The 22,998-nt window shown below is 37.7% G+C and overlaps 1 protein-coding gene across 1 annotated transcript in view; it reads right to left on the bottom strand.

Annotated features, from left to right (window-relative positions):
- itgb5 (integrin, beta 5) overlaps window positions 1-22,998 on the bottom strand; it is a 29,034-nt gene that overhangs the window by 4,950 nt on the left and 1,086 nt on the right. Inside the window, 11 exon segments of the mRNA XM_020936245.2 lie at window positions 1,923-2,145; window positions 15,236-15,458; window positions 15,460-15,488; window positions 15,743-15,917; window positions 18,376-18,510; window positions 19,674-19,763; window positions 19,841-19,936; window positions 20,579-20,740; window positions 21,755-21,923; window positions 22,414-22,663; window positions 22,750-22,957. Of these exon segments, the coding sequence (XP_020791904.2) occupies window positions 1,923-2,145; window positions 15,236-15,458; window positions 15,460-15,488; window positions 15,743-15,917; window positions 18,376-18,510; window positions 19,674-19,763; window positions 19,841-19,936; window positions 20,579-20,740; window positions 21,755-21,923; window positions 22,414-22,663; window positions 22,750-22,957 (1,760 nt within the window).

The following is a 22,998-nucleotide window of genomic DNA, read 5'->3' as shown; positions in this document are numbered from 1 at the left end:
ACAAATAGTGACTCCCTCTCTTCTGCATCATCGGGAAAAAAACACAACTGTGCCCACAATTAAGTATTTTATATTGTAAAAGGTGTAAGTAAGTGTATAATGTATAAATATACTATACACTTGCAGCAAGATCCTGGTCTCAAAAAGCCAAACACTGCATAGTTTAAATGACTGCTATAGAAACAGTCATATCTTTTCATTATTCCGAAATCCATGAAGAGATTGCGGCCCCCTCTCATAAGCTAACACTCTTCGGGGGTCAGAGTTCATTCCATTTAGACAACAATTTTGGATCCTTGGAAACACGGCCCATGTGCATGTAAGGAGGTCCGTGAAGAGACACAGAGAGCTCTTCACTTTATAAGAGTCCCGGGCATTTAACCCTCACCTCAGACTGCAGCAGCATCAGAGCGAGAGCCAGCTTCAAACAGACACACATACGGTTCATTTTTAAGGGTCACAAATGGCATGAAAGTTATCTGCACACTCTCTTATGACTGTCATCAAGCCTGAGATAAGTTAACTAGAGGAGGCATTTGGACAGACTATTATGAGTTTTAAAAATGCAACCACTATTGTAGGTCATTGGGTTTACTGTAATTTATGACAAGTTTATAAGGTTCTTAACTTTGTCTGTGCACTTGAAAATCTTCAAGTATAACAAGTAGCACAGTATTGACTTCCAAAAAAATTCATATTAACAATGATTAGTGTTTCGCTCATTAATTCTGCAATATTTCTCAGTATTGTGGCTTTTTAAAAATAATTAACAGTTATGTTTGTTTTAAGGCAATCAGACCATCCATTTCTCTGATTGGCTTATTCATATGTCAGTCATGTCTATGTTAACTTAACTATATATATCTATATATATATATATCTAACTATATATCTATATAGTATTGATAATTTGCAGCTCATGTCATCAGTACTCCATGGGGTGTGAAGACTTAGATTTTAATCTGAGTTTTATTTTAGCAGAATCTGTCCATAAAGAGCAGATTTGGTTGGAAGATGATTAGTGCTGTAAAACAAGTCAGACAACAAATAACATTACAGTCACAAGATAGCTAGCATTACTGCCCTACAAAGGAAAAAACATAGTAACTGCATATTTTTTTCAAAATTGAGAACACCTTCTTAACACGTGTCTTATTTTGTGACAAAGTTTTATGGCTCTGTCTCATTTTTAAGAAATCTTTTGTAGTAACTACACTTTTTTCAGTGATAGAAAGTAAAAGTGCAGTAACTGCAGCTCTGCACTGCACTTTTCTGTTGTTTTACTGGAAATTTTCATTTGACTCACAGATACTGCAACAAAATACAGACTTGAAACTTTCACAACTTCATTTTCAATACAAACTAAAGACTGTCTCCAAATACGTTATCTCAGATCACATCATTTTCTGTTAAGGTCAAAGGTCAAATGGTTGTGATGGTTGTGATTGATAAATATCAACGCATCATACCGTAACACATGTCATACATCTAAACAAAGCTATTTTTCTTAGTTTAACCATTTTTCCTTTGTAGGGCAGCTTAGCCAGCAGTTTTTTCAGTTAGTTAATCTCACTGTTTTGTTGAAAATCAAAAACCTAAACTAGACCATGAACGTTTGTATTGATCACAGGCTCTTTTCTGAGTTTTACAACAATCTTAAAATGTATTTACCAGTGTTTGCTAATGTGTGTATTGTGTCATCATGGTCACTTATAAAGAGATGGATAGAGATCCATGTAGAACACCCCCAGCATGATGTGACTATCAATAGGCAAATGTGTCAGTTTGGAGACCTGGGAACTTTTATTTTCAGTGAAATATGGCGGCTGATTAAAAACTGAATCTCAGAAATGTATAGTTTTTGTGAAATATTGTACCATTTTGAGGAATAATACACACGTCCCTCCTACCCCAATCCTCACCTCTTGGTCCCACAGGCGTCTGGACAGGTAGGACATTTCTCGCAGGTGTCCCCGAAGGCCCCAGGCTCAGTGCACTGGCAGCGGCCGCACACACAGCTGCCCCGCCCACTGCACATCTGTCCATCATCAGACACACACGAGCTGGTCTCCGTGGAGCAGTTACAGTTGTCGCCGATATATCCCGCATGGCACTTACACTCCCCACAGTGGCACTCCCCATGACCTGAGACAGGCAAATGCGTGTGAGTTTTTAACAGCTTTCACTTTTAAGTTTACAGCAAACAGTCATTGTCCATTAGTCAGGGTTTCAAGTACAGGCAATGTTCATGTTTTTTTTCATTACTTTTGGCAGTTTGCCCAAACCTTTTAAAAGTCGTGTATTACGCAAATCGACTCTTGTGAGGTTTTAGCCATGTTATAATGCAGTTACCTCCTCAAAAACATACCTGGAGCTGTGTTTTGTTTCATTCACACATGTCTGACTAACCCTATATTATTACTGTCTACATCTCCAAAGTCAAAATGCTCTGTTCCACATGATGTGATGTAGTGGTAGTTTTCAAGTTAACAGCTACCTTTTACCTGTGTTTAATAAAGACTGACAATTCCACGGCTGAAACTATACAAATGATTATAATGAAGCTGTATGGAGTTTAAAAACATAGTGGAGCAGAGTCTGTTCTGTTTCAAAGAAGAACTAAACCTAAACTCCAGGTATGTTTTTGATGAGGAAACATCATAACAGATCAGCAAACAGTGTAATTTATTTAATTACGGTGACATCTACTCGCATAGATTGATCCATTTGTGAACTGGAAAAAACATATTATTATTATAAGATTATACAGCAGGTAAATTCACATACACAAATGCAATCTTCCACAGCAAGAACATGCAATTTATTTTGCGCTTTTTAACTGTGGGCTTCACATTAAAACTACACAAATGTTCTATTAATTTTTGCAGAATTTTACACTACTCAGAATTTTACACTCATGTTATTAGCTATGCTGTTCTAGTCGCAGTACCATTGAAACAATATGAAACTTGATCTCATAAGAATGAAGACCTTGAATGCTGGCAGAAGAATTTAAATAAAAGTTTACAGTTTGTGGAGATGAGATGCCCTTGGATGACAACAATGAAAACCTTTATGTTGTTAGACAGAACAAAAAAGGACTAAGTCAAGACTTCCTGTTCAGTTTAACCTTGAACAACTGGAGCAGCTGCAGTGGCCTCACCAGCTGCGGCTAACCCCCAAACTGCACTGGTTCCACAATCATTAATCTGTGGTTTTGGCTCCGGATCAACTCTGACAATTAAGTGTGGCGATATAGTCTTGTTCAGCTCAGATTAGTCTTGGGTGTTGAGTCTGGCCACAACAAAACATGAGTGATTCTTACAGCTGTTTTAATTGTTGAAACATCACAATTGACAAGGCTGTTTCACACTAGCAGGCTCTGTACAAAGACACCAGTCATAAAACTACTGTCATTGATGGATGAGGCAGAAGCAATACTGACCAATACAACACAAGGCTCAATTATGCTACTGCTGTAATGTAGATTTCAGCTAAGAGTAGGAAACACATTGCTAAGACGACCAAAAAAAAAAAAAAAAATCAATTTCAGTGGTCCACATACATTGAATTTAATATTGCATCTTTTAATTTGGTGGGAAAAGTACACACTAAAGTACAAAGCCTTGTAACAGCTAGTATAAAGTGAAATTGTTTGGTTAAAATGTCCACTACTATGTAACTTCTCTGGTGGAGGGTTATATCGTCTTCATGGAGATGTAACCGTCTTGTCCACAATGCTCTGAAGTCATTAAACTTAGCAACATCTCAAGTCTGTGAAGAGGTGAGTCTACACACGTTTTTATTTAGAACAAAACAACAACTGAATAACTGTGAGAAACATAATTTTAATGCCATACTGTGGAATATGCCAGCTAAAGCAATAGCATCTACTTACTAGAAAAGTCAGAAAGTACACCTTTAAGGTAATGCGATCCCAGGAAATAGATTAAAAGCATGCATAAACTAAAGCTACATAATCTTAAGAAAGTAAAATAGGTCATATGTAAATTATGGCGCTGTTGATTTGAAGAGAGACTCTTAATGACTGCAGCAGACATTCTGGGACACAGGCATTTGGACCGGAATACCTCAGGCAGTTGGACCGGAATATCTCTGAGCTTCAAATACAAACATCTATGATACAACACAGACTCCCCAGAGGTCAGACGCTTCTCCGAGCCAACCAGGCCTGCGCTCACTCTCCAACTATCGTGCGGTTAGCATTGTGCAGAATGACAGACGAGGCATGCAATTCTTTCTAATTTCATAAAAACACAAAGAATTTCCATTTTCTAAGTTGTAGAAGAACATTTCAACTGGTCAAAGATGAAGTGATGTTAGGTGGCAGCTAGTGATGTGTTGTTCGTGAAAAAGTCAGCTCTTTTGAACGGTTCCTTAATGTGAAAAGCTGGAATTGGATCTATTTTTAATGCATTTTTACACTGATTAACAGTGAACCAACACAAGAAACACCACAAAAACACAGCAGGCAACACGAGTGAGAGCTTTGAGTACAAAAAATATATCAGGCATCATAATTAGTTTTTAAATTATTATTATTGTAGTGCAATGTTTTGTTTAAATCATGTATCATTTCAAAGGGTAAACACACTCCCACTCTCAGTTTGAACCAATTTAAACTGATCTAAGTCTTGGTCATTTCTCTCTGTGATTAGTTTATAGATAAACTCACTGAGTTCTCACATTGGTTTCTGCCATATAAATAAATATTAAAAGAAGCAGTCTTTTGAACGGCTCTTTGAAATTAACTAATCAAAACTGATTCGGATCCCATAAATGAGTCTAAAATCCCATCAGTATTTAGCATTGTGCAACATGTTGTCCAGTATGACAGACATGGCACACAGATCTTTCTAATTTCGCATAAACACGAAAAATTTTCCATTTTCCAAGTTGCAGAGGAAAATTTCAACTGGTCAAAGCTGGGTGCTGTGTGTGGACATGTGAGGCTGACTCATGGTGCCAGCGCTGTGGAGACATGCTCTGAAATGACAGGAAGTGTTTCTGGGCACAGACTGGAAGGAAACTGGGAGAGCTTAGTTACTGCAGGATTTGTGGAATAAAAAGAAGGGCAACTAAAGCTAATTTAATGTTTTGGGAATATTATTCAAGTCTGCAAAACAAAGGTAAAGTAAATAAATATCAATACAGAATAAATATAAATAATGAAAATCACAATTACAATTTTTTTTTATCACCAGGGTAAAGATCAAGAAAACATTTACATTACAGGTAATAATATAACATTACCAGAGCTCGTTCACTGTACTTCTGCAGCATCTAGCAATAGTTAAAATTCTGAAACCAGAGCGGAGATGAATGTATTTCCAGAGTAAAGGATTTTTATCAGCAGTAGAATGGATAAGAATTTAAAACTTTTGTTATCAATGCTAGCATTGGCCCGATTCTGCCATAATAAAGGCACATTTAATAACTGTAGATCAAATTTCAGTTCAACTTCTTTTTACTTTATTAAAAACTGCTGTTTTAATAAATTGCTATTTTATTTTGTTTTTGCTTTACAACTCAATGCTGTAACTTGTTTTCAGTCAAATCTGTGATGAATTGCTGACTTTGCAATATTTCTATTTTTGGTTGAGAGGTTAGACTTTTACAGAGACAGTATTCATAGTTCCTCATTTATCATGACCTCAATACCCTGTCTCATATCTATGGCCTGAGGTAATTACACTTTTGTGAAAACATCTCAAAAAAGAAATTTTTTTCTCTGTATATCTCACACTGACAGCGAGCAGCTAACCACAAATCACTACTTATGAGACAAGCTGAATCCACTCACACGAAATCACAGTTATTCAACACTTTGTGAGCCAATATCCGGGCCACACTGTGCCTTAAAACACACCTATAGAAGTGTGTGCTCTGTCCTCATTGGTGTGCTATGCTATTGTTCCCACTGGCACTGTACAAACGTGCCAGTCATTGTAAGACTTAAGCTGAGTCATGGGGGACAATGGCACCTTCAAAAGGTCCTGGTTTCTTTCAGGCTTCACCTTCAGACAAGCTTTCATCTAGAATTTTTTTTTAAATAAAACAAAGTTGCATTCTGTAACTTTTCTAGTGTAGGGTCTGCAAGGAGCGTCTGTCTCTACAGAGATGTTATTGGTTTCCCTGGAATGTTCCACAGTATGTCATTAAGCTAATCTGGAGACAAGTAGGCAATGCCACAAGGCTAAATTACAAGTCAGATCTGTGGAGAGGTGACCACATTCACGGTAAGAAGAAACAAAAACCCATGTAATTAAATAACTACAAGATAAATAAGTTTAATGTTACTGATTAATGCGATAATAAAATATTCTACACAATAACATCTCCACGTAGAAAAGGTAGTAGTGACCTTCCAACAGTAAAGTTACATAGGTCATCTTTAAGGAGACTCAAACCATTAAAGATACAAAAGGCCTTTGTACTTTCATAACAAAGACTTTTAGTTTAAGATCCAAACAAAAGTTCTGACTTCTGAAATCTCAGTACTGAACAATTCATATCCTATAATTTTCACCACCTGTATGTACCCATGCCACATGAAATATTTACTACCTTCAGCATATGAAAGTTTAAAGCAATAAGGTTATTATAAGGAATATATGGCACTAAATCATCCCAGTGCCAAATAAAGCACAGCCCTGAGCTATAATGTTTCTGTCTGAAGAGAACTGAACCCTCTGCACAAGTTGTTCTTAAGCAAATATTTACATTGAATATAGAGGAAATTAGGGTGTGGGTTATTTTTAGACCCAGATTTCACATGTTATTTTTCAAAGTGTAAAGTGCGAGCAGAAAGAGATTTTAAACAAACAGTTTCAGCTAATGCAACGTCTTCAATGAGGGGACATTTGGGAATAAACTAAATGTTCCTGGAGACTATTATTATTGCTGACATCTGTAGGCTGTTGTGAGATCATTCCCTGCCCATGAGTCTGAAATATGAGACAGATGTAAACCACGCAATATCACAACAAACCGAGTCAGGTGGTTCAAAACATTTTTCTATTTATGTAAAAAATAAACTGGCACTGACAAATTACATTTTTAATGATATAAATCAATGTAAATATACTGATTGTCTGTGGCATAATCGTCACAGAAACCAAAAAACAGGAAAAAAGTCATGCACACCCTAGATCAGTATTTCAGTATCCATAAGTGGGTCAATGTGAATAAACTTTCCTCTTCTAGTCTAGACAGTAAATGAAAATTGAAGTGCATGAGGTAATATGCATTTGTCACAATAAAATCTAAAATGAAAAATGAAAAAAAGGTTTAAAAAGGAAAAAACTATTTTCACTCTCCCAAAAAAAATCTTATAGACGAGAATGAGCATTGAATACTCTTCCCTTTTACCATCAGCTGCATTTTTTTTGCGAAAGTATATTTTGATTATCTGTCTTCTTGAATATGTTATGACAGGAAGGCCAAAAAGGTTTATTTTAGCGGGTCTCCAAGAGATCACCATGGAAACAGTTTCATAAAAACTGCCTTAAAGACACAAATGCAGCCAGCAAGTGTAGTTTATCTCTGTGTAGAAATCCCCAGAACTCAGTGACCTCCATTAAAATGCACAGTATGTTATGATGCTGCATTCAGGAACACTCAGAAAAAACCCGCCCTTTTCCCTATGTTGACTGAAGGAGGGAGCCACTTCCTGCTGTGGTCAAAGAGCTGTCTGTGTCCCACCGGATGTGGTGCGTTCGTGGACATTTGGAAAAGAAAATATGCACTTTAACCTTCGACATCTCCAGTTGCAGTCTGCAGCCTGATTTTTTGCACTCAGCTGATGAGACGTTTCACTGAATAGTTCAAACATTTGTGGTACACCCCGTTTTCAGGATCTTCACACCAAGTTACAAGTACGTCTCTGGGGAACAGTAAAAAGGCATTTCCTCGACCTGGCAATTTCCGGTGAGAAATCCTAAATATAGCTCCATTTGCTATGCTATGCCAGGTGAACATTTAAAATGAACCACAACATCCAATCAGATGAACCATGGCAACATTATGGAGATTTTATGAGAGCCAGACAATCCCTTAATACTAGCATTAAAGGGAGAGCAGAACTCATAATATACTAGACTAGACTGGATTTGGAAGTTCATATTAACCCAAACAATGGCACGTAGCTATTCCAACCAAGAAACAAACAAACACATTTTGTTTGTTTGTTGATTATTCAAGTCACAATATAACAGCAAAGGCTTTGTATGTGACCATTTATGTCACATTAAAAGATACTCTGTTACAGAAAATGTACTATTATGAGCTTTAAGCAATGTTATAATGACATCTCTTCAAAAACATACTTGGAGTTGAGTTGTGTTTTGTTTCATCCAAGCATGTTTCAGTGAGCTTTTACAATTAATCTGTCTACATCATGTAGTCATTGTTTTCAAGTTAACAACAAGTTTTACCTTTTACTCAGTAAAGATTCTAATTCTTCAAGAGCCAATTCCATTGAAATTATCCAAAAGATTCTATGTGTTAAACGTGTGAATGGAAAAAAAACACAACTCCAGGTATGTTTTTAGTTGAGGAAACAACAATATAACTACAACTTAACCTTGTCATTTGTCAGAAAGTTAGTTTTCATAAACTTAGTGACATACTACAGGAATGGTTATCTAACAGAAAAAGACAAAAAAAGATAAATCAAGAATTTCATTGTTGTTTGTTCACAGTATCATCAATTATTGTGAATAATTATAAAATATTTCCTTTTCCAATAATATAACGCTAAAATTTTATATAATGACATCCCTATCTGGCTGTTCATTTTTTTGATGCAAACAAAATGAAAACTGAAAATTATTAATGACAAGATAGATCAACACACAATTTGTCGATTATTTATGCCAGGGTTCTTATAGAAACTTTAGGTTTTTTTTTAAATCACAAACCGCAGCTTTTAATTGTCCACGTCACAGACCAACTCAAATCCACTAGTCAAAACGTGGGAAACTCCAGGACCTAAATCAAACGTGACCCCAAATGAATAACTACAATCTTTCATTTGATAATACACGGTTGAGTCATGACTTAAATGTGGTTTAGTCATTGTTTACACAAATATTTTTGCTCATTTCAGGATGAGTGGGAGTATATTTAAGTTGTATTGTTGTGATATGAAAACAGTCATTACTAACCAACTGGTAGCATTTGGTTTATATATAACGTGTATTTTATACTGTATGGTGGTATGTCAAACTGCTTGTCTTATCTATTTTAGTTCAGAAACTTCTCAACAGCACAACAATATCACCATGCAGTAATTACACAGTGGTGGTGACCCAGAAGTTAAAAAGAAAATGTTCTCACAAGATTAAAAATGAAGCATCTCCCAGGGCAACATTATTGCTATATATAGCCCATACGGTGTGTAATCTAGAAATGTGTCCAATAGTATTTCTGTGTACACTGTTTGTGGATTTAGAGTGGCCCGTCTTCTCTGTGGTGTTACACTGTGATGTTTTCAGACAGGAGCAGCAGAGTGGAAACCCTCTAAGTATATGCCTTGTCAAAACTCTAGGGGGACATCAGCTTCTGTAAATATGCAGTGAGCGAGCAGACGAAATGCTGACGAGGCTCTACAGTCTACAGTAGGTCTCGAGCTTAAAATGTAGGCTAAGGCAAACTGTATGAGGAGAGCATGAAAGCATGTGTTTGAATGTAGAGATTGGGGTTTCTGAGTGGGTTTTAGCCCTTTTTATATTAAAGGTGCACTGCGTAACTTTTCTGGAGAGGGTCAACAATCTAGTGTCTCCATGGAGATGTTAATGTTTTAGTTTAATACCATACTATGAACAGTTTAAACCAATCTGTCTTGCATTTATTCAACTACAGGTGTTATTTATTGCTCAAAAAATCTTAAAAAAACATCCATTCTTACTGTGAGTGGGGTTGCCTTCCCACAAATCTAACCTATAATTTGGGCTTGCAAGTCTCCATGGAGATTCTTAAGTTTATGGCCATACTGTGGAACATTGTAGCCACATCTCCATGGAGACAAGCAGGTGACGGACTCTCTACCAAACAAGTTACACAGTGCACCTTTAAGGAGAATGGTTAGTTTTCTTCTGATCTAAGAGCAGCCGTTTGAAAACCATATCTTCTTCACTGTAGTAAAAGTTTTATGTGAAAATGGTTCTATCATGCAAAAACATCCAAAAAATGTGGCCATTTAAAAAGCTCAAGTAACAACATGTTTGTTCTTGTAGTTGAGCCAAGCTGCCTGACACTGAGCCCAGAGAGTAGATTGCAATTAAAGAGAAATTTAGTTTTAGACAATGTGATAGTAAGTCAAAATAAAAAATAAGTCCATTAAACAAGCCTCTGTAGCACAACACACAGGACAATAGCTTTGAAGCCAATTACAGGCAGTGGCACAACATTACATACCTGACAGACAACAGTCATTAGCGGTCATGAAAATACTATTTACTCTAAGATTCTCGTCTGTTCCTACGTCATAAGATGCCTTGACATCCATAGGCGTTAGTCATGTTTAGAAAAAAAATGACAAAACTCTGAAAATGAATGGAAGATGTAGAAAAATGATCACCTCTAAAAGGGCATTTCCAAACCTCAACACAACCTGTTATTGCAGAGTAAGCATCTGTGCATGTTCTCCAAATATTGGGATTGGGATTTACACACCTCATGATGAAAAGTATATTTACAGGCAGAAAGGGTTAAACACACAACACTGCTTTCAAGAGTTGTTTTGCTTATGGCAGACAACAGACACACTATACACAACGTATTTGAAAAGAATGGTAGCAATTAACAAGTAAATAGTAACAAGTAACAAATTATTACATCTGTTCTGTATAAATAAATTAATCTATCAACATTGTAATTGAGCTTTACAAATGTTCTAAAATGCATGGGATTTGCATATGAGTTTAGCAGTTCATATTTCAGTCTTCTCTCAAATACTAACTCTCATGGAGTTATTTACAGTGTGCAATGTGCAAATTATGTCAATGAATAAATCGCAAATCTAATCACAATGGCAATGCTTGTCAAAAAAAAAAAAAAAAAAAAAAAATCAAAGCTGGATATTTTTCCAAAGTCATGCAGCCCTATACAAAAAAAAAAAAGAGACAAAAGATTAAATGTAATAAAAACAAAAGGCCAGTATTTTACCTCAAATTCTCTAGGTTTTCAAACAAGACACATCACACTACTAAAACTTTAAAAGATCATAAATGTTAATATCTCAGATGGTTCACATGTGGACACATTGGCCTTAAATGTCCTCAAGAACTTACATGCAAATGGTCGGAAATAATGTTTTTACTATTGAAATCTGTCAAAAAAAAAGAAAAAAAAAAGAAAAAAAAAGAAAAGGCAATAAAAACATTTCCCGTCGCTAATGGAGACCCTAAATACTCCTGAATACAAGAATGTTTTGAAACTCAATCCTTTGCGAGTTCAGAGGTCTATTGTTTATTTGGATTATTAGCTTCGTGCTTGGGCTCCTTGCAGATGCCACAGCTTCTACACAGCTGGGATGTGTTGTCCCTGGTCCCACTGATACAATTACAGTCAGCTGTGCGCCTCCACACATCTGAATCTAGGGGCTGAACAAACAGCCTCTGGGGGCTCACAGCGCAGAGAGAGAGAGCGGCTCATGGGTCGTAAGCCTGTCTACCGGGCTTTACTGTCAAACCCTGAAACAGCTGCGCCAAGAAATCAAACTGCAACTCTGCACATTTCTCAGACTTGTTTAGAGGTATGATATTGAAGCCAAATTAAAACAGGAAGTCTGTATTGTCATCAGATCGAATAGAGGTTTTTAAGTAGAATACCAGTCAAGAAAATGTGAAATATCAATAATTTGTAGTTTCTTCTTTTGTGGCTGCATGTGTATAGATGTATATCAAATGAATCTTTTGAAATTTCCCATGTATTGTGGACATACAACAAAACCAGTGTGTCATAAAGTTAAAAACTGGTGATGACGAGTATATGATTATCCACGAGTTCAAGAAAAGTACCTGAACTCTATGTATTTACTTCCAGTGCATAATCGTTCACTATTTGCTACCGAAAGTCAGCTTTAATTTAAAAAAACAAAAAAAAAAAAAACATGTGCTGGGAGAAGAGGTTTTAAGAATCTTGAAAGAAAACATATGCAAATCAAATTCACACAGGCCAGTGATTAGTTGATTACATGAAAAAACAAACAATATCTATATAAATCAATTAGCAAAATTGGTATTATGGTCATTGCTAAAACGGTAGTAGCAGCCTTAGTTGGTAATAAATCATATGTTTTTGCAAAATCCTTTTTGGACTTGCCCTAGGCATTTTTTGAGATGTGTTACTGCCTTCATATTACAAATGAATCTTTGTGCTTACATTTTATCCAGTTTATGTCTTTTTAATAGTTTGCTAAAGATGTAAATGTAATTTGTGGAAAGCTGGAAATTTCCAAGCCAGCAGTTTCTGAAGACATTAAAAGAGCAGGCAAACATATGTAGGTGTGGACAGGCAGTATTCAACTACAGTGAGCCCAGATCTTTGTTTGGTCAAGTTCAGTCACGTCCCAGAGTACTGAACTGAGGGAGGAGTCGTCCACTGTTTGTTCTACACAGTATTCCCAGGGCAGGTGCACTTCAGGTAGGGCTAGGAAGGCCTACTTTACTTATAATAATCTGTACTACTGAAAGTACTGTAGTAGTGGGTGGCTGTCAGACAGGCCTTAGTAAAACCAGGAATACAAATTGGAGCGTGTTGAAGTAGCACATAAAATGTAATCGGAACCACAGAAAGAGACTCAAACAGACCTCAGCAAAGAAAGACAACAAAAGCACTGCAAAATGTCTCTTCTGCATGATAAATGGCAGAGGAGTTAACATAAATGCCAGCTACTACTTAGATTAAAGTCTTCCTTTTCATTAACTTCAAATAATCATACTACCAAACGAATAACACTGCTGTGCTATCACCACAACTGGGATTATCCCAACATAGTACATACTGCTACTGGCATGACTGCAGTCACAACTACTATACTGCAAATCATTACACATTATTCCCAGGTTAAAAAAATACATTTTATATATTATATATATATATATAATATATATAATATATATATTATATATATATATATATATATTTTATTTTTTTTTTAATATATATATATATATATATTTATATATTTATAAATATACATGTTGTTTTTCCCCACTGTTCACCAAATCCTTCTTAACCCTTAAAAAGTATGCAGCCATTTTCATATTCATCTACGTATGAACACACATGTGCATTCTAGTTTATTGTGTGCAGATGTTGGCACACATGTTCTTGTTTATGAAGTTAAAAAAGGTTTGAGCAACGCTGGAAATAAAACGATGCTATTTCTGGCAACTGAGGCCAGTCTAGCGGTTAGATCATTATTTAAAAGGAGCAGCACGTCAGCACTGGAGATGTGGGTCAGGGGGGCAGGAGAACCAGGAAGTAAACTCATGTCAAAAACAGACACAGCACAGAGACACAGGGAAAGTTTTTCTAAGGCAAATGTAAAAGGAATAATGTATAAAATAATTAACATAACCAAGAAGCACAAAATGGGGTCACACACTGATACATTGTGTCTTTGCAGTGCAGACTTGTTCATTTCACCTTGGGGATAGTGCAATTGTCTAAAGCTGTACACAGAGAGACAGAGATTGACCTTCACAGATAGTAGGATAAGATTACCATAACAATCAGAGACAGTCTGTGCTCAGTGTGAGTTTCATTTAGAGCAAGTATAAGTAAACACCTGCAAAATAAAAGTCATATGCTAACAAACAAGATTTCACTGACTTTTTGGTACGCTAGCAACTGTGGCAACCCTCCAAAAAGTTACAAACCTATGTCTTCCATAGACAGAATATATTTTATCTTTTATACAGTCTATGATGTCTTTACACAACACACAATTCAAACACAAGTCATTCTCAAATGGTTACAAAACAGTTTTAGCTTGGCAAAAACAAATTTCAAATATTCACAGATCAAATTACTGTGCAGTGCAGAATGAAGTGGAAGATCATTTTCTAGTTATCATAGGTTTGCACAGTAACACACACCAGACATAAAGCTGCACCCCTCATGCCTTCTACTTGTCTTGTACACTAAAACATTTGGCAGAGGTGCACCAGCCTACATCTTCAGTGCATCAAATACTTTACAACATTCTCTGGATTCTCCATTATAATTAACACGAAGAGTGGGAGTGCGTTAGAGGCGTACTGTTTGGTATCATTAGAAATTACGACCTCAGATGCTGGTGTTCTATAGAGCAGAGGGGACAGGGCACCAAAAGTAAAAAGTAGTGGACTGTTAAAATTTAATGACTTATGGATGATTGACACAAACAAACAGCTTTTCTGTATGTGCAAATCCAGTGTGTGCCTCATAAACCAAAGGCTTGTGTCTCCTCCTCCAGAGCACAGATAAATAGAGGCGGGTATTGTATTTGCAGATCGCGCCAAAGCTGGCCTCACTGTCACAAAGCTCTCTCTGTCACTGCTCTGGAACAGACGCTGGTTTGGGGATGAGCCAGAGGGCCTCCCCCTCCAGCCCCGAGGCCCGAACCAGAACTCATTTCTGGACCCAATGTTCTGTGAACAACCATGGCCTATTTGAACTGACTTGTATATAGCATGTACCTTTATATACAGTAAGTCACACTTTCCCCTAAGTGAGACTAAACACGGTCATGTAATATAACATTAGCACATGGTTATGTGGAGGCAGGAAGATATTTTTTGCCTAAACACACAGATACCGAGCTTGTACAAGTCTAACTCAGAATTAGTCAAAATTTTAACAATAAAGCAGTCCAGTCATTAAGTATTTTACAAAACCAAATAAGCACCACTACACTCAAAACCAGGCCATTGTAAATGTAAAAACGAGACTAAGTTCTCAGGCAGCTGCACTGGCAGGATACAGACCAAGGGCCTGCAGGTTTTTGTCTTTGAATCTTCTGAAGAAAGTGCTTGTGATTCAGAGTTGGAGAATTCAAAGACACACCCTGCACAGGTATGAACTTAATACTAAATGAAAATGTGCTTTGTATGTGAATACCGCCCAACAGGCTAGATTGAGCATGCTGCCCTGTGTATCACATGCATTAATGGGTGTAGAACAATATTGTAAACTTCAGGAGCCAAGAAAGTACTGTGCCTACCAGAGCAGAGGATGCCTTTGTGTCTGGCGCAGGAGAAGTCGTCACATTCACAGAAACGGCCGTAGATTTTTCCAAACTCCGACTCGTAGCAGAGGCACTGATTACAGCTGCACTCCCCTCTCCCGCAGATCTGTTTGCCCTCAGCCTCTCGGCATGCACTCAGATACATGCTGCCCGCCTCGCCCTCCTGGCATTCACAGCGGGCACCCAGATACCCCCGACTCACACCTACATGTCCCACAGGTGTACGTGCCTACACAGAGGAATGACTTATTATATCTCATGTTGGTCAGTTTGTTGATGTATGGTAATTTCACAGTATAGGAAATATGCTACAAGACCTGGATACAAGTTTTATAGTTTTATCTTTCTTTGGGAAATAAGAGCAATATCCATGGATTATGAAGAAAAACACAAACACAATTGGGCCAGGACAGTAGCTTATTTGACAAACATAAAGTTATTTAAATAAGTTCTGTACTTCTTGCGATAAAGCACAAGCCTTACCGACAGAGCTGCACATGCTGCTGTTGGCCTGAGCCCTCTGGGTGCACCTGCAGTCACACTGATAGTCCACAGTCACCTCCAGGCGGTCTTTAAATCCCACTGGTTTGATGGTGAACGTCTGGTCTGTCCCTCGAGGAGGACAACTTCTCGCCTCTACGCTCACATTAAACGACACCTACAAAAGACAAAAGCACTTTGAAATAGATGGATGGGATATCACGTCCTGTTTAATTTGAAACTGCTGTCAACTGGACCCATTGTATCTGAATATATTTTCATTGCAACATCATGAACTCATAGACCTGCTGAGCTACACTTGACCTTTATTATTTTCCTTATATTATTTGCCAAAAAGAAGTGAGCAAATGAATGTCTTTTCCTTAGAAAGTGGGACAGCGACAGGCTAGCCACACATTTGAATGCCAGGACAGGAAGTCAATTTCTGCCCAACTTTGGCAACTTTAACATTAAACATTATAACATGAAAGCTCCTCTTAGATTTGGTTAGGTGACATTTAGTTGAGAAGTGAAAAGTAAAAATATAAAGTTTATCCACTGTGATCTGAAGCCATCTTCACTGTAAAAGAGCAGTTATGGTATTGTAGGCGTCAAGTGCAAGTAATGAGAGGCAATACTGTGATACGGCATCTAAAATTAAAATGCACCAACAACGCAAATCAGAGAGATACTTGAGGTCACTGGACTTAATAATTGAGAGCTCTGAATCCGGATATTACAATGTCATGAGCTTCTGGACGAGCCCTTGTTTCTTTACGCGGGAAACTTAATTAAATTGTGCCTCTTGTTAAGTCATCAACTGTAAATGTGAGGCACGAGGAGTCGGCTGCTGCAGTCATGTGGCTTTAAGAAGGCTCTGTGGGGTCAATCTGAGACAGGAAGAAACACAAGGAATGTAAAGGGGTCGGTCACTCCCAATTCAGGATGAGGATCCTGTTGGTGAAAAAATGTGACACATTTTTATGTGTCAGTTTTGTTCTGAACAGACATCTATGTTGGCTTAGTTGTCTTCTACTATAAGAGAATGCTTTGGTCAAATTGTAATTTCCCAAAAGAAACATTTTGTTAAAACTGTTAGCGGTTAGTTGTTGTGTGTTGTTAGTGTTTCTGGTCTCAGATAGAAATCACATTCATTTACAGAAAGACAGATGGAGAGGAATCATTCTACAAAATAAATTTCCATCACAATCCAACAGTATATAATATCTTACATTAATGCATTTAAAACTTAATAATTATTTTTAATTTATTTTATTTTTATACTATATGATCCAATTAATTAGGACTGCATGCACTTCTATTCAAATAGCTCTAATTTGTTTGAACAAAACTCACCCATGGTATGTTACTGCTAATGCTGTCCTATTCATTTGCATGGTACTTTTCATTAACTATGCATTTCCTTTGCCCTATGCTGAGGCGGCCAGCACAAATACATGCCATGGTGTAACTAGCCCCCCTTAAGGCCATTTCTTCCAAGCCACACAGTTTCACAGGCCCTTCTTGCTCACTGTTGTGTGTGAGGTCATTGGCATGCTGCAGGAGTGACACCTGGAGCACATGTCGTCAGCACAGAGAGGGGCAGCCTGGAAACAAACAGTCTACTCCACAGTGAAGAATGGACATGAGCGGCCCATCACCCAGGCCTTTTCAGTCCCCACATTCACCACAGCTATTCACCTTCAGCCTCGGTCTAACTAGTTCCCATGACAAAAGCAGGGGAGCGAGAGGAAGAGCAGAGCAGCAGGAGGTGTAGGCTGGATATCCATTGGGATTAACAGGTTTGTTTTTTTGGCTACCCCATACAAGCCATTAAAAAAGTCTGGAAATGACATTCAAAAAGCAATAAAAGCAAACCTAGATTTAATCAATAAATGATCAAGTGAACAGCATTTTTTCCCCCTTTTTTCAGTTTTTCAAATATATCTGAAACAATACCGGGAATGTTAATATCTCTGCTTGGTATCTACTGCAGAATTAATCATTAATACAGAATGACAAACAACACAAGAATGTTCAAAATTCAATTAAATACCATTACTTTGTGCTTTCTCAGTAATCTATGGTGGCCAAACAGTAACAAGACTAGGCACTGACCTGAATTTTGGAAGAAAATGGCACAGAATCTGTTCAATAAGACTCAAACTGCACACTTAAAAATGAACACAAAGTGTATTTTTCATTTCAGGTCAAAAACACAGGCTTCTCACAGAGTTCTCCACCCTCATTTCCTGATCCAATTTATGAAGAAATTACTCAGACTCCAAAGGTCAACCTGTTTGCTGCCACAAGTTGACACTAAAGCAATAGTCAATAGCAATAAAACAGCCTCAATAGTTAACTTTAATACGTGATTCCACAATAACTTCATAACCATAATTGTTGTTTTCCCCCAGTATTCTATGATTATTACTGAGTTTTAGATACCAGTTAATATTATAGGGCAGATAGAGGGCGAGTATTGTTAAAATGTAAATTTTTGTTGTAACACAGTAAGGGATTTGGCCTAGTCACTGATAGAAATGATTAGATTTGTGCATTTACCTTTATTTCTATAATTTGAAAATAAACCATAAATCTACAAATGCAGTCGCAGTAGTAAACATTCTACTTACAGTGTCTCCTATCTTGAGGTCAGCACACTTCCTGAGGCCCGGCAGAGGCTTCCCGTCTTGACAGGTGGCAGTGAAGGAGAGGCTCAAGTCCTCAGGGTGGTCCCAAACCGACAGCTCCACTTTCGACCGGATATTCTGAGGAAGACATCAGGTAGAAAGATTCAGTGAGGCAAAGCCAAGTTTGACAGCATCATGGAGAACAAATTAAGTGGCTATAAAACTGTTAAAATTGCAGAAGTTACAAGTGATTAGAACTTTTAGTAATGATTATCTGGCCATCTACTTTTTTGACAACTTCGGAATGCACAGCTACATAACTTACTGTTTCCCACAATAAAATTTATACAGAAACCACCTCAGCTCTCCATGTCTTGGTTTAAGCAGAGAGCGGAAAAGAGTGAAACATGGGGAATGCATCGGCTGGTTTGGCACATTTTGAAAGTAAATCCGACCACAACCGCAAACTCTCGGCACCAACGCAGGTCGTGTAGATTTGAATTCCAGAGCTGTTTGTAATGCCATTTTCTGCCAATGCAAAGTCATTCTTGTACAGCGTACCTCTACCAATGGTGAAAGTGCTGGCTGTTGCCCATCGAAAAACATCCCATGACATACATCGATAACCAAGCCAGGCTCATTGTTAATTTCTAGGGGTATTGGTGGACACATACACGCCTCTGTGCACTAAAGTAAGAAATTAATTAAGTTTTTATTTATACAGCGCTTTTCACAGACATGTGTCACAAAGACACTTTTACAGATCATTATTCATTCACTCCATAGTCCATGGTGGCAAATTACTATTGTAGCCACAGCTGCCCTGGGACAGACTGATGGAAGTGCAGCTGCCAATCGGCTCCTCTGACCAGCACCAACACTCAGCACACCCAGCACACACCACTTTCATACTAGGCAAAAAGAAAAAAGAAGAACGCCTGCACGGAGCAGCCTGCATGGAGAACTTATGGTAATACAAAAATATTACAAGAACTCACCAGAAACTGTAACCATTTTCTCTTTTCCTACTCTGTTCTTTCCGTTTTGTCCAGTGTTGTGCATATACAGTAGACTATGACTGTAGACTATATAATATAAAAGTATAATTTCACATATTGAGAATATCAAAGAAAGTACAGTCTCTTGCCCTTGTACACCTTTGGTCCTGTTACTTACTGACATGTGCTTAACAGCTAAATGACAAAACCAGCTGGAGGGTCTTTAAAAGCAGGAGTGAAACACTGCTGTCACCGTTACTCTCCCACACAAACAGGAAATGCCACATCAGATTTTGGACTTACATTATACGCATTGACGATGAGTTGTATGACATTCTTGGAGTCCTGATCCAAGATTTCCACAGTTGTGCCAGGTATTAGAGCAGTGAAATTCTGTAAAAGGGCAACATATAAATATATAACTTTCAGTTATTTGCATGATTATTGCAAAAGCTGATTCATTATAATACCTTATAAATGACATATAGTCGTTTAGTGACTGCAAAGATTAAAAAGATGTTATTTTCAGCCAGTTTCTCTCCTAGGAGTGCCAGAGAAGGGTAGTCCTGTGAAGAAAGCACAAATGGCTTTAGTTGTGTTTAAAGTGCTAACACTCGAGTGACCCAATGTTATGTTTACATTGCCCTGTGAGCCCTTTGAAATCAGTTGGAGCCTGCTCTAGAAGACATTGCCTTTATTTAGTTTTAGTGGCAATAGCACAACTGTAAAAACATTTACAGAGGACTTGCAAAGAAAAGACAAGCTGATGGATAAAGCAAATAAACAACTGACAAAATATAGTCAGTTATATTGTGCTGTGACAAAGAAAGACCATCATATCAAGAATGGCACAATTCTATTCACATGAAATTTGCTTCAGTGTACTGTATTTCTGCTAGAGATAAGTTTCAAGTAATTATGGCAATGAAAGGGCTTCTTTGTGGTGTATCTAATGAAAGAATGAAACTAAACTCTACTGCCTCTAGATGAACAGATTTATATGTGCAGTAAAAGTCTAGTTGAAAACTTGAAAAATATGTTTTTAGTTGCTTATACAATATTGATAGAAGGAGATAAGGATGAAATGCACTTTAAAGTTCATTGCATTTTTGTTAACATTAAGATCTGGGTCATTCAGGGGGTGAATCCATAAGGCACTGATAGGAGGAAGGAAACATCAGACTTAAGTGAAAATAATAGATTAGTACCATCTGGGTTGAGGCGCTGTACTCATTTTTCTCATTGAGGTGACACTGTCCATCGTGAGGCTGGACCAGTCCGCCAAGTCTGCCGTCCAGAGCCAGATGAGGAACATCATCTGTGGCAAATACCAGCAGATGATAGGCCTCCTTTCTCCAGCCAATCTCCTCCTGCAAGTATGTAATAAACAGTATAGTGTAGAGCATAGCAATTAGAAAAGTATAGAAGTATATTAAGTATAAAAAAAGACAAGATTTCCTTGACATGACATGAGACAAACCTAAAATCCAGTTTCTAGGCAACTTGAATTTAAAAAGCACACTGTGGCAAAAAAAAAAATCATGTTCGCAGATACTGACAAAAATTACAGACAAAATGCAGAGCCAATTTCTGCCTCTGCTCGTTATTAAAAAGTTTCAGGGGAAAAAAAATGAAAATGAAATTCATAGCTAGTAACCTTGAATGCTCATAAGACCATAAACTTATATCTCATATTAACTCACAAACCACCCTTAATAACTGCCCTGAAAATAGAACAGCTTACATCGATTAGCCCTTTGGACAGTCGTAGCCCAGTTTGGAACCACTGAGTGTTTGAAATAGTACCAGTCGAGTAAATTACAAGGCAAGAGCCACCAGGAGGATGACATTCACTTCCTGTAGAAAACAATTAAATCGTACAAGGAAACCGGGACGTGACTGAGCCTGACTCGTCTTCATGTTTGGCCAGCTGCAGACAACACTTCCTGTCTGTCCCCTCTGGTGCTTTTAATTAACAAGCAAACAGGCAAAGTACTAGCCATGGGGGGCCACCAGCTTTCCCTTACAATCTTAAGTCATCACTATAGCATTTTCTATGTATCTTATCTTAATTGAGTCAAATTTTGTCAAAAAGTTTTTTGTTTTCATTGCACTAATAAAAATTATTCTAATGTGCTCAGCTTTTAAAACATATGAAGCAATTAGATTTTTCCTTTTTCTTGCATTTTGTTGCAATAAATTAATAAATATGTTGTTTATTATGAAATGTTATCCCATGGAATATATGCTCTATTGTTATATACCTTTGTTCAAACAGATCAAAAACACTTTTTTTTTTTACATTCTCACACACAGACAGGCAATCTGGGATTTGTACTTAAATGCTGAGACAACAAAAACGCAGAGGACAAAAGAAACATTACCTTACAAACCGCAGCCTGTAGGATGGCATCAAACCCTCCCTCTGGGGCATCCCTGTTGCGAGATACCATCTGCTTCTGCACCTCCTGATTGAAACGGTCCACCTTGTCTGTTAATGAGAGGATGTGGCGAAATCCAAAGGTAGGGACGCAATTGGGAAACAGTTTGTATCTGGGCAAGAAAATGAGAGTTAAGTCTTTGAAAAAAAAATGTGTTTGTGTTATGGCTTCATGAACAGGTTCAGCAGTCAGCATTGTCCTGTGCTTTATTGTGAAAAGCACACTTACACCACAGTCTGGTCTAACCCAGATGTTTAGTGATGCGCAATGGTGCAGTGCAACTTCAGCTTCAGGGCATCCACAGTCAGCTTTTCATCATCCATCCACTCTGCTCCCTTTCAGTTTGTTCACATCAATAACACAACCGACTGTGGCCAGAGAGGGGCCATTTAAAGGGCCTGTTTATTGTTTATTTAAATATGAAAAATCCAGTATTTTTACATAATCTACCTGGCGATTCATGATTCATGAAAGGCTAAAAATAGTCCGACTGGACTGAATTATTTCTATGTCCATTTAGCCACAAAGGCCTGATTCCCTTTACAGAGTTCTTCAGGTCTGCAATCAACATGAAAGTAATCACTGATATGATCATTACTCACCCATTGCATGGATTTTCCTGGTATTTGGGTGCTGTGTACGAAAAAGGAGACATGTTTTTGTCCACAAAAGAACCAAAGCCTAGCCTGAAGTTGCTGGTGAGTTTTCCCATTTCATGTGCCAACGTTGTGCCCAAGTTACGGATTGTGTCCAGATCATCTTTCATAGAAAGAGACAGGTCCATCAGGTAGTAGAGATCCACTGGGTAGTCTTCAACCTGCCGCACCTGCAGCTCAAATGAGGTCTGGTCTCCTGTTTAGACAAAGTGGTGATGCTTTAGTCACAGGATTTGTGTGGTGTGTGAGCTGGAGAAAAAATAGATGTCAACAGCTTCATACCTGGTCGCAGGCTGAGAGAGATCTTCTGAGGCATGATCTGGACCACATTACTGTGGGTCGCTCCAGAGCCCTTTGAGCTCAGAACTTCATTTTGAAGCACAGAAACACTGCTCCTAGGAGACTCAATGTACCGTGTGTCACAACCCCTTTTAACCAGATTTGAACTAAAATCACAACGAGATGGCAAAGTGCGTCCAATACCAAAATCCTACAAAAAATAAAAGGGAGAAAAAATATATTTTCAGAGTG

Source organism: Boleophthalmus pectinirostris, unplaced genomic scaffold (genome assembly GCF_026225935.1).
Source record: "Boleophthalmus pectinirostris isolate CB_2022bp ecotype Guang Dong unplaced genomic scaffold, ASM2622593v1 HiC_scaffold_1, whole genome shotgun sequence".
Classification (NCBI taxonomy): Eukaryota; Metazoa; Chordata; class Actinopteri; order Gobiiformes; family Gobiidae; genus Boleophthalmus; species Boleophthalmus pectinirostris.
This window is presented reverse-complemented; position numbering and strand designations above follow the sequence as displayed.